The sequence below is a fragment of the Danio rerio genome, chromosome 12 (assembly GCF_049306965.1).
Source record: "Danio rerio strain Tuebingen ecotype United States chromosome 12, GRCz12tu, whole genome shotgun sequence".
In the NCBI taxonomy this organism is placed as follows: Eukaryota; Metazoa; Chordata; class Actinopteri; order Cypriniformes; family Danionidae; genus Danio; species Danio rerio.
This window is the reverse complement of record NC_133187.1, coordinates 8,098,328-8,111,364: the sequence shown is the minus strand read 5'-3', so window position 1 is coordinate 8,111,364 and position 13,037 is coordinate 8,098,328. Positions and strand designations below refer to the sequence as shown.

General features: G+C 36.2%; 1 protein-coding gene across 7 annotated transcripts in view; it reads left to right on the top strand.

Moving 5' to 3' along the window:
• The window catches only part of si:ch73-51i5.2, a 278,670-nt gene that overhangs the window by 28,480 nt on the left and 237,153 nt on the right, over positions 1-13,037 (top strand). For 4 of the 7 annotated variants that reach the window (XR_012387825.1, XR_012387826.1, XR_012387824.1 and 1 more), the window contains exon 5: positions 744-789. The exons of the other annotated variants lie outside the window; for them this stretch is intronic. Coding sequence is in view for 1 of the 4 variants with exons in the window: in XM_021480223.3 (XP_021335898.3) it covers positions 744-789 (46 nt within the window). In the remaining 3 variants the exon portion in view is untranslated. The remainder of the gene's footprint in view (positions 1-743; positions 790-13,037) is intronic. 7 annotated transcript variants of the gene reach the window in all.

Here is a 13,037-nt window from a genome sequence, read left to right as displayed (position 1 = left end):
GGACATGATTTGAGGCATACACCTGCCTTTATAAGGTCCCAGGGGTGACGGTGCGTGTCAAAGCACAAACCAAGCTTGAAGACAAAGGAATTGTCTGTAGACCTCCGAAACAGGATTGTCTCAAGGCATAAGGCTGGGGAAGGTTACAGAAAAATTTCTGCTGCTCTGAAAGTTCCAATGAGCACACCGGCCTCCATCATCCATAAGTGGAAGATGTTTGGAATCATTAGAACTCTTCCTAGAGCTGGCTGGCCATCTAAGCTGAATGATCAGGGGTGATCAGGGTCAGGGAGGTGATCAATAACCCGATGGTCATTCTGTCTGAGCTCCAGCATTCTTCTGTGGAGAGAGGAGAACCTTACAGAAGAACAACCATCTGTGCAGCAATCCACCAATCAGGCCTGTATAGTTGAGTGGCCAGACATAGTCACTCCCCGCCTGGAATTTGGCAAAAATTATTCCTTGTCTTTTCTCTTCCATAAGCAGATGAATTGGAAGTTCTAAAACAATCACACAAACACGTCTGCATTGTAGAATAAGGTCACTACAGTTTATTTTTGCTTAGTATAAAGAACAATTAAAAAATCTAAATGAATTAAAAACACTAAATAATCTTTTGTGGGATGAAAAAGTTAAAGGTTCATCGCTACACCATACATGTCAACACAACCCTTGATTTTACTATTGTTCTCAAACCTGCTTGTACCCACTTATCAGGTCTCCTTTCCTTTCTCTTCTTGTAGCTTGACATTTTTCCTGACAGAGGAAGACAAACCTCCAACGCCTGAGGTAAAACACTCTCTGAACTCATTCCAAAACAGCACATCACCTATTCATTTCTTAATTTTAAATGTCATAAAGCTATTACTTTAATTTGGCTTCAAATGAAATCATCTCTTAACTCAAACATTCAGTTAAAAATTAAATTGTTTATTTAATGTTTTGTTTGTGCAAACCTGTATAAAAGGTGAATATTCAAACTCTTGTTTTTATAAAGGGTCTTAGCTTCCGCTTTATATTAAGTGCCCTTAACTATATGTACTTGCATTGAAATTAATAATTTGTTACAAGGCAATTATTGTCTAAATGCATGTTTTATATTGTACTTATGCTTGATGAAATGCCTACAAGTAATTAATGTAATTACATTTGTAATCACATCCCTTACACCTTAACCCACTTTTTAACTTACCCAGACCACCAAACCTGTCCCTAGTATTTCACCTTAAGCACAACAGAAGTGTTCTGCAATACATTATGAACACAGTAAGTATGTGGTATTTATTTTTTGATGCAAGTACATAGTAAGACACCTAATATAAAAGTGGGACTGGGTCTTATTTTACTTCTCCATTCTCAACTTTCGATTTAAATAAATTTCTCTCAAGTCCTGCGCAGAGAAACAAAGCTTGGTTGAGTTGCGTCACTGGTGTGTACTCTGTCCAGAGACACTCAGATCTAATATACTGATACACACAACATATACTCATTCTGAAAATGTACACCTATATTCATTTCTGGAGATTGCAAATTATGTAGCCAGAGGTTCGCATTTTAGCGTTTAATGAAAGCCACAGGGGCAGTATGATGGCATTTCTTTTCGTGCTTACTAGCTGACTGCTTACCTCCATATGGACGGATTTTCCGTTGTCACCATTTGCCCGATAGCTCGCCATGTACGTCGGCAGAATTGTGATGTGGAGCATAGTTGACGGCGATAACAGGGTTCGAGTCCGGCGAAGAACGGTTTCAGTAAGCAGGTACGACAAAAACAGAAGCCAAAAAATAAACCTGTAAATAACAGGGTGAGAATGTGGTAAGATTTGAAAGCATGGTAAACATCAGGCTGCTATGAGGGCTTTTCTTTTTTGCATTGCTTTTGAAAATGCTGTCGGTTGGGTTTAGGGAAGGGGGTGGGCGGGGGTGTCGGTCGGTAGGTCAGTCAGTCGACAGCGACCTCTGGTGGATTTACGCAGGATTTACAAATTAGAGCGGGCGCAAATGGCACTCGTGAGGGAATTTTGAGATCTGAAAAGGCATATGCAGCGCCCTCTGATTGATTTGTCAAAACACAAACTGCAAAAAAATGTACCTCAGGGATGTATTTGGTGCTGTCCAGAAATGTATATAGGGGTATGTATGCAGAAAGAGCCTGGGATGGATACATATGAGATTCCTTCCACAAATATTCACACTCACAGACATTACCTGAACTTGTGTGCTCGTTTGACATTATGTGGACACTGTAATGATGTTGTGTAGTGTTGAGTTACTTAACCTGTTGGCTTAAAAGTGACAAGTTGACTTTACTTAAAGCAAGCAAGTTATAGCTTGGAATTATTGCATTGACTTAAAATTAATATCAAGTTAATTCTATTAGTTTATGGCAATGAGTTTACTTAGTTTTTAAAGTAAAGTCAATGGGTCACTTTAAACGCAGTGGGTTTACTCCCTTCAACTAATAGCTTTTTACAATGTATTTGACAACTGTCGTACAATTTTTTCTGAAGCAGTTTTTTTTGTTTCGCTGTCCTCAGAACACACACCATGACTCATAGACTGTTATCCAGCTTGTCTGTACTCATGGTTTTTAATTTACATAATTATTCATTTGTGCCTTTGGTGTTTTTGGCAGATTGATGAGGGTTTATAAGAGAAGTCGCGATGCTTGATATAGGAATTTGAATCAGACCTGTTTATTGTTCAGTGAGGCAGTTCACATCACAGGTCTGAATGATTCATTTTTAGATAAGCTCCTCAATGTTTATACGTAACGCTGGCTCAATGCTAAGTCATTACTACAGTTGTAACAGTTGGCTTAAAGTTCATTGGAGTGGACGGTTATCTGTGATTGTATCAGAGAATATCAATTAAAATGTTAGCCTATGATGTATGTAACATTAAGCTATCTTTTTTTTTTAACTAAAACAAACAAAAGTAAATGGATAAATTGCATTCAATTATACTTGTGTGTGTGTGTGTGTGTGTGTGTGTGTGTGTGTGTGTGTGTGTGTGTGTGTGTGTGTGTATATATATATATATATATATATATATATATATAATTATAATTATACTTAAAATACAATAAACAATAAATTTTGTTAAATATTGTTAAAAAAACAATAAAGGATTAAATTTATTTTATTTTAGCGTGCTAAAAAGACATACATAGACATAATATAATTAAACATTTTTATAACATTATTTAAAATAACTAAAAATAATACAAAGTACTGAATAGAGATTTCAAAAGTGACAAGCCAACAACATTTCTTAAATAATATGTAAAATATTATTAGTAAAAACGGACAAATAAAATATGTCAAGTGTAATGCTTATCAATAAATGATAATAAAATACCAGTGGTTATGATTTAGAACTACTCATAACCTTTTTTTAATCATATTTTTGTAGTGTTTTGCTTCTTTTCTGCAGTTTGAAAATTGAGAATTGGCTCATTCTTTTTAATTTCAGATAAATATTTTATATTTTTTCTAACTGAAAGAATGGCTTTGTTGGTTTCACCAAAACTTTAGCAGAAAAAAATTGTCATTATTATTATTATTATTATTATTATTATTATTATTATTATTATAACTACAATAATAATAATAATGTTAATATTATTATTATTTAATATCATCACAAATAGTATAATTTCATTTTAAATTCAGTGATTAAATGCAGTTCAGTTAACTCCTGGTCAATTATATCACAGACTAAACATTGCATATCTTTGCGATGTGCGCATCTACAATAGTCACAATACAATATTGATGCTGAAACGACATGTTGTGCAGCGCTAATTCATATCACTGTTTATATTGCACGTCACCAAGGAAACGACTGGCGCATTTGTATTGCATTCCATAGAGATCCGTTACCAGCACCACAGTGGAAATTAAAACCATTTTCGTGCTTATTGGACCGGATTAGAACGAAATGCTAAAGCAAACAGAATCGTCAAAAAAGCATGTGATTATAACACAACAATTTACTCCTAAAGACACATTTTGTTGTTATGAATACATAGCATTAAATTATACTCGTATGCGTATAATTATACTTAAAATACAATAAACAATGTTAAACAATAAAAGCCTAAAATGATTGTGTTTTAGCGTGCTAAAAAGACATACAAGAATGTAATTTAATTTAAAAAATGTTATAACATAATTTAAAATAACTAAAAATAATACAAAGTACTAAACAGACATTTAAAAAGTGACACGCCAACAACATTTTAAAATATTTTGTAAAATTATAGTAAAAACAGACAATTAAAATAGTCAAAATATTAACAAAATGTAATTGCTTACTAATAAATGATTATAAAATACCAGTGATTGATTCAGAACTATGCATAACCTTTTTAATCATACTTTTGTAGTGTTTTGCTTCTTTTCTGAAGTTTCTGCAGTCTCATTCTTTTTAATTTCATATATTTTTTTTTCTAACTGAATAGCTTTGTCTATTTCACCAAAATGTTAGCAGAAAACTATTGCGTGTGTCATTATTATCATCAACATAATTATTAATTTTATTTAATAAAAAATTATTTAATATCATCAAATATGTAAAACTGAAACATAACAGTATATATTACACTCAAAGTAATAACGGACTCAACAATATTTTACATATAATAAAAATTACAGATAATATTTCAATTCATTTCTGAATTTCTTTATTAATCTATTTGGGCATTTCAGATTTAAGATGCAATCTGATTTTTGAAGTTGCCGTTTACCACTAAGCCTCCATTTAGACACGATTGCCTTCTGTATGGATTTCCTGTCTCTTAATCATAGGTGAAGCTCCAGAGATTATTTTCTATAATGACTCAAGTGTTGATGGCATCTATCAGTACACGCAGTGCTGTGAATGGTCCATGAGTGTCGTTCCTGTAGCCCTCACAGGGAAACATTTAGATCACCCACTCTCCTGTGATGTCATTCTGAGTTTGCATGACAAATGGCAAGGAACAGCTTCAGGTCAGCACTGACGTCACAGACCAAATCAATGACAGAAATAAAAAATCCTCCTTAAGGAAACAAGAGAGATGTTAAATAAAGGAAAATCAATGAATATTATTTTATTATATTCTTAGAAAATAAAATATGGACAATAGTATCAGTGTTTAAGATACTTAAACCAATACATAAATCTCCAATAAATGCTTATTTCAACCAAAAATCTCTCATTTTCTCACCCTTTGTTTGAAAACTTGTTTGAGTTTTAAAAAAAAGATATTCTGAAGAATGTTGGAAACCATTGACTTCCGTAGTATTTTATTCCTAATGTGGATGCTGATGGTTACCGATTACCAGCATTCTTCAAAATATCTTCTTTGTTCAATGAAAAAAGACACCACTTTTTAGGTTTTCAATTTTGGGTGAGCTATTTATTTAAGAGATTATATTCTCAAATTCTCAATGAACAACTAATTACCCATAATCCTGAGAAGACATCAGTCAATCATAGAATTGGCTACACAGAAACATTAACACTTTCTGAGGCTCCGTTTACACTAATACGTTTTAGTTTTAGAATGAAAACGATCCACGTCCACACTGGCGTTTCACCTAGTGTTTCTGTAAAGATCTCCATCCACACTTCACTGCTGAAAATGCACATAACGTGACTATACATGCACTCTGGCATGCACTAAAAACTGCTTCAGGGTATTCTCATGTCTGAGCTCAAGGCAGTCAGGGGGAGCTCTGAGCACACCTACCCGGCTTTGAGTAACCGAACGTCGGCCAGTCCATCCCAAATCTACAGTGGCCGAGAGTGCTTAACGTGCTAAAATTTTAGAAAGCACATGCAATTACATTAATTTGACAGTACACGTGTTGCAAATTAGTCACAACACAAACAACTTAAGAAAAGCGCTGCAAATTGGTCACAACACTTGCAAATATCCACATAACACAACGGAAATGTTTCTAGAGGACTTAGGCCGTACTCACACTAGGTACAGTTACCTCGAACCGGGCCAAAGCACGCTTGTCCCCCATCCCGTCTCCTCCGACAGCCCGCACTCACATACAATCGGGCCTCGGCACGCTTACGTCATCGCTGCTGCGCTGTTCAGTGAGAAGCGCTCTCTCACTCAGCAGCACAGTGTAGATTTCTCTAGTTATATCGTTTCAGTCGTTTGATATGCAGTGACATGCAGTCAAATATTTCGCCAAACAGTTCTTAGGGATGCGGTGAAACGCAGTCAGATATTTCGCCGAACAGATCCGCCACTTTTGCCGCTCATAAACAATCATAAAGCTCTCGCGCTGCAGGAATGAGGAGGTTTGCTGAAGCCGCGCAGCTGTCGTGAAGTTAGGAGTTTGCGTCTTTAATAAACTACGGCAGTTTGCATTCACTGAACAGTAAGAGTGATTAATAAATCCATATGAAACAGCCTCTTAAAAATCACGTCTCGATTTCGGTTTCGGGCTTTGGCGCATTTTGCACTCACACACAAGCGTACTACGCCAAAGCCCAAGTGAACCACGCTCAGGCCCACCTCTTCCAACCGGGCCAGTGCCGGCCAAGTAAACCAAGCTTGAGCCCGATTCAGCGCACTCACACTTCTCAAACGATCCGGGAAACGGGCCTGGGCACGGTACGGATGGCATAGTGTGAGTAGGCCCTTAAAAATATGATGATCCTTGCTAAGATATGGATGTGTTATTATGCCGTGACTGTGTCTTTGAAGGGCGAGTTGTTTTTCCATTTATTTTAATATACTGATTACAGGACATAAACCCATAATAACACATATCTATGATAAGCCAGGGTGAATGACGTTATAAAAGTATAATGCAGTTGCATTTAAAGATTTACCCGACATGTCCACACGTCCTCGGTAGTTCGTTATAAACGTGCAAAGTCTGAACTTACAGGGGAAAGAAGTCTGAACTTTGTGTAATTGATATTGAGGAAAAGCCCCTAATCAGATAGGTGAATGTTTGCAGCCATACCATTTTTAAATTTTAACAGCCTCTTCAGCATTTTCAAAACACTCCGTTATCGAGGCTTAAAAACTCTGGGGTGGTGTGAAGGGAAGGCATTACCATAACGCAACTTATGCGTTTTATATATTGTCTGATTTAATATATATATATATATATATATATATATATATATATACTACCTAACCAAAGACTTGTCGTCAATCACAGTTGTAAGAGCAACAAATAATAACTTGACTTCTAGTTGATCATTTGAAAAAGTGGCAGAAGGTCAATTTATTTATTTATTTATTTTTTGATGAATCATCTGTTGAACTGCATCCCAATCATCACATATACTGCAAAAGACCTACTGGAACCAGCATGGACCCAATATTCTCATAGAAATCAGTCAAGTTTGGTGAAGGACAAATCATGGTTTGGAGTTACATTCAACATGGGGGGTGTGCAAGAGATCTGCAGAGTGGATGGCAACATCAACAGCCTGAGGTTTCAAGACATTTGTGCTGCTCAAAGCAAAGTAGTTTAAAGTGCTCCAGTATTGGCCAGCCCAGTCACCTGACATAAACATTATTGAGCATGTCTGGGGTAAGATGGAGAGGGCACTGAAGAGGAATCCAAAGAATCTTGATGAACTCTGGGAGTCCTGCAAGAACACTTTCTTTGCCATTCCATATGACCTAAGTTGTTTGAGTCATTGCAGAGATGTATGTAGGCAGTCAAAAAAGTGACAAGACCTTTGTCTAAGCAAAGTCAGACCTTACTGGCCTAATTGAATAATTAAAAATCAAGGCATGATCATATTTTATTTTGGTAAAATAAGTGTAATCTAGAGGCCTTTGCCTTTTATATAAGCCACTTCTGATAACAAATGATCAACTAGAAGTCAAGTTATTATTTGTTGGTCCTAAAACTTGGAAAGGCGACAAGACTTTTGTCAGGTAGTGTAGTTTTAAATCTTAAACCATTTTAAATCTTAAAATATTGTATTTTCAGCAGATTTATTTGATGAAACGCTTTATTTTTTTATACTAATAAATTGCAGCTTTGTGATTCCTCAAATTATTTATTAAATTGTGATGCTGAAAATGGTTTTGGCAAAATATCAGATTACATAATATTTTTCTATTTTGATAGCTCATTGCATTCCTTGGGTAATGGAGTTTTGATTAGGATTTCATAATCTCATATTGGTCAGTGTGTGAAATCAGCATGGCTGATCTTTACGCAAGTCTTTTCTGTGGGCTGAAAGAGCGTCAGTGCTGCTTGAGGGGGCGTTTCCCTACACCAACACGCACTCTATTCCCTCTGGAAAACAGGGGATGAGTGGGGAAAGATGGATGGAGGAGAGGAAAGGGGAGGGCGGGAGAGCTGGATGACTCATCCTCCATGAGAGGAGCAGTGTTTCACTGTCCTAACCCACAGACACGCATTTACAGTGATTCCACTATACTGACAGACTAACCGTGAAATCAGACAGAAAAAAAGGAAAATGAAAGACAGCAGGGCTTAGGGCTTATTTGCTTTAGATATTTAAATAGTGAAGGCTAGGGAATGCATTGATTTTGAGCAATTATATATGGTTCAGTTGAAATTATAGGACATAATCTGCTAGTAGAAAACAAAAGTGTTTACAATTAAAAATAAGTGGTCTTTTTTTTTCCAGAGAAATCACAAATTTTGGACTCTACAAAAAAAAAAAAAAAAAAAAAAAGTCCCAATTTGATTACTTGTACTACGTCCTAAAAGTATAAGTACTCTTTTTGTGAAGACAAAATACATACATTTGAGTGTGAAACAGCGTATATGCAAGCTTTCGAACATAACCTACTACTTTCTCAATAATGGGCCACTCTTGATTAATTACGTGCCCTGTCAATCATATTGTCACATCATATATAGCAATATTCCTACCATATTGGAAATCCAGAAGCACAGTAATCTGACATTTAAAGGTCTTTCATGCAGAGAAATCTCAGGTGTTCGCATGGGCATTTATTCAGAAGTTAGTGACTAAACACATCTTTTTAAAATGTTGCAATGTTGTTGCAGATGAAATATAATGTGGAATTCATTCATTTTCCTTTGGCTTAGCACCCGGAGGAAACCCATGCGAACACGTGCAGAACAAGCTAACTCCACACAGAAATGCCAACTGGCCCAGCCGAGACCCGAACCTGCGAACTTCTTGCTGTTTGAGACGACAATGCTAACCACTAAGCCACCTTTAACTTAACCTTTTTACTTAGCCATTTGTCTAGCACAATTTCTATGTTTTTAGTTTGTGTATTACAAATCTTTGTAACCTCTGCCCATATACAGTCAGCAACATTATTACAGTATTACTGCTGTTAGACAACATAATGTACTTTTGAGGCTTTTTTTAGTCGAGAATGTAATTGTTTAGATTGCAACTATGCAGTTTATTTGTAAAAATATTTACAATTTCTGAGAGAGCTCATCGGCGGCCATTAGCCTGCCACAAAGTAGACCAAAGACGGTTGATGTTTTCTATCCACAAGATGGCGACAGAACCGCATAATAAGCCCGTACGCTTAGAAGCTTATAACAGTGTGATTTCTAACTACAGCAGATCAAATCATTATTAAATGGTAAGCATACCTGCCAACACTCCTGTTTTACCTGGAAGTATCCTGTATTTCAGACCAATCTGCTGTAACCATCCTGTTTTTTTATTTCTTCCGGACAACTCCCATAATTTCACCCACCCCCCTCTTTGGTACAGTCTGTAAACACCCCTGGGTCGCCTATTTTGGTATAGTACCCGATCGCAGTGGCCACCCAAAACCCGCTGCATCCTATCCCGGTTCTCAACAGTGCTATTTAGAGAGCTCACCCCCGAACACCCCGTCCCCCTGGTCTCCCAGATTTTCAGCGACATGTTCGCAGGTATGCTGGTTAGTGATATTATAAGCTGATCTTTCTCTTTTGTATGTTGTAGTGCTGTATTTATACCAATTTGCTAGCAAATCAGGAATGTGTGTTGTGTTGGCAAAAAAAAAGAAGTCCGCATGTGTTTAGCGTTTTTCCTTATCGCAAACACAACAGCTGTCTGGTAGTGATTGTGCTGATTTTTTCAGGGGTTAATTATTGTGATATCCCAATTGCAACACACGGTATGAAGATATCTCTGTAGATGGATGGCATTTCATGTCACGTTCAGCCTTATAATCTTAATTTGTGAGCAAAATCAGCTGTTTTGTCATCACTTTAGACATTACGCTATAGACTGTGTTTTGACTTATTTACACGATTGTGCCGTTGAACTGTTGTATAAAAGCAACATCACACTTGTAGTGCGATATGGCTGTATATCAGCACTGGTGGGACACTAAGGTACTTTTGTGTGTGTGTGTGTGTGTGTGTGTGTGTGTGTGTGTGTGTGTGTGTGTGTGTGATGTTACAGCCTTATGCCAAAATGGATTAAATTAATTTATTTCCTCAAAATTCTACACACAATACCCCATAATGACAATGTGAAAAGATTTTTTTAAAATGGATTAAAATTTCTTAAAAATAAAAAACCTGAAAAATCACATGTACATAAGCATTGGATGGATAGATAGTATGCATTTTTGTTCAGTTTTCTGTTATCTTCAAAAACAATTCTGGTTTAAATACAAAACACATTTCTATTACATAGTTTATTTATTTATTTATTTATTTATTTATTTTGGTTTGTTTTTTGCAATGATGCTACAGAAGAACCATTTTGGTTCACTAAAAACCTTTATAATTATTAGTTTTTAAAATAAACTGTGATCTATAATGTAAAAACTCTAACATATAATTAACCTTTTATGAAAATGGAATAGTACCATAAATGTTGTCAATAAAAAAAAAAAAATGCTGATAAAATGCCAAAAACACCTTTGAAAGATGGACAAAGATAGTCATGGTTTCATATAATAAAACAAAAAGTGTGTGTTGTCACCTATGCATCATTGTTGGCCAGTGAATTAATCACAAATGCGTATTCAAAAGACATAATAAAAGACAAATATTAATTGTATTTAATTTATGCTTGAAAGACACTTTTCCTGTCGTTTTCGGGTCAAATCTGAATGATTTACAACTTAACTCACTCATAAATATTGTGTTTTACATCTGATTGCCTCAAGGTCTTAGGATATCCTCCATACTGTGCACTTGAACATATAAAAGTGATGATCCTCTCTTTCATTTAATTTTGAGTGTTTTAATCAACCTTGTTACACCTGTGTTGTTACTGGTCAAAAGTGACCCCTATAGGAAATTTATGAGTATCCAGACTGTTCATCCATTAGACAGAAAACATCCCCACACACACTACCCCAACTCACTCACTCACTCACTCACTCACTCACTCACTCACTCACTCACTCACTCACTCACTCACTCACTCATTTCAGACTGAACAATGTCTTTTGTAGGTACACTTCTCTTTTATGCTCTTATGTGCTGATCCTCCAGCCTGATCGCACAAGGAAACAACTATTTTACATTTTGTCAGTTTAGTGGCTAATTCATACGAGTTCAGTTTCTTTCTTTTCTTATTTTATTCATTTTGTTGATTTATTTCTCTCTCTCTCTCTGGAAAGAAGTACAGAGAAAGTTTCTTTCTTTCTTTCTTTCTTTCTTTCTTTCTTTCTTTCTTTCTTTCTTTCTTTCTTTCTTTCTTTCTTTCTTTCTTTCTTTCTTTCTTTCTTTCTTTCTTCTCTGTTTAGCCAATCTCTGACCCTAGCAATTTTAGCTTAGCTTAGCAACAATTTCTTTATTGCAGTTATTTCATGTCTAATTTTGTAAATTCATGTTAAACACTACTTTGAGACATCCTTTCACACATACAGACCGTTCCGGAAAATTACCGGCAATTTTCCGGAAAGGTTGTATGTGTGAACAGGTCCTTTTTGAAAATACCGGTAAATTCGTTCTGGCTATTTTCCGGAAAGAGAAGTTGTAACATTACTGGTAATTTGCCGGAATGCTGCGCTGTGTGAATGCAGAAGGAAGATTGCTGTAAAGAGCGCGTACACGTCTAGAATGTGCTGACGTGAGACGTCTACTTTAGCCAATCAGAACAGTCAGACGCATTCACGTGTGCGCGGTTTATGAGAATAAGAGTTTATGAGAGCCTTTGAATATTTTTCCAGACACATTTAGCTGCTAGATGTTAGTCAAATAACGTTTCTATGTTCCTTCTTAATGCTAACTGTGTAAATAATTATCGATAAAATGTTCATGATAATCCGTTGTTTGTTTACCTTTAAGCTTTGCGTGTGCCCGTGAGCGCCAGCACACACACATATCATGAACATCTCTACATGCGAAAGTGTTTCTCTATGTTTTCATTGGAGTTGTACTCAATACTGATCCATCCAAAGAGTTTATAATGTAGTCAAATGTTTACAAACACAAGCGCAGCCGTTTAGAGGTCATTTCTGGTTAATGATGTCAGAATGTACCGGTATTTTGCGATGGATGTGTGAATGCTCTTTTCCGGAAAAATTCCGTAACATCCTCGCCTGTGTGAACAGCGCTTTTTTGAATATACCGGTAAAGTCATTCCGGAAATTTTCCGGATATTTACCGGTATCACTGTGTGAAAGGGGCTATTGTTCACAGCTCACAGTAAAACAGGCCGGTGAATTTTGACTGGGAACACTAAAGTAAGGGGCAGATGTGAACATGACGCGAGGGTTAATTACTAAATGTGTGTACCTGTATTATATCTTCTAAAATATTATATATCCTGTATTTGAATAACTCTGGTTGCTGGGACTATAAAAGTCAATAGGTCAACCAGCATTCTTCAAAATATCTTTTGTCACTCATCAAATTTTAAAACCACATGTGGGAGAAAAAATAAATTACGAGGTCCTTTTCTTTTTTCCATGAACAGGCTTTTGAGCCATCTGATGAAAGTCAACGAAAGGTTTAAAACGCCCTTGAAAGTCAACACGCGTCGAGCAAATGCACACACATTCCTACATCGACATATATGTGTGCGTATATGCATCCGTAACACATCCCAGAGCTGCACGATTCCACGGCTTGCAGCTGCTT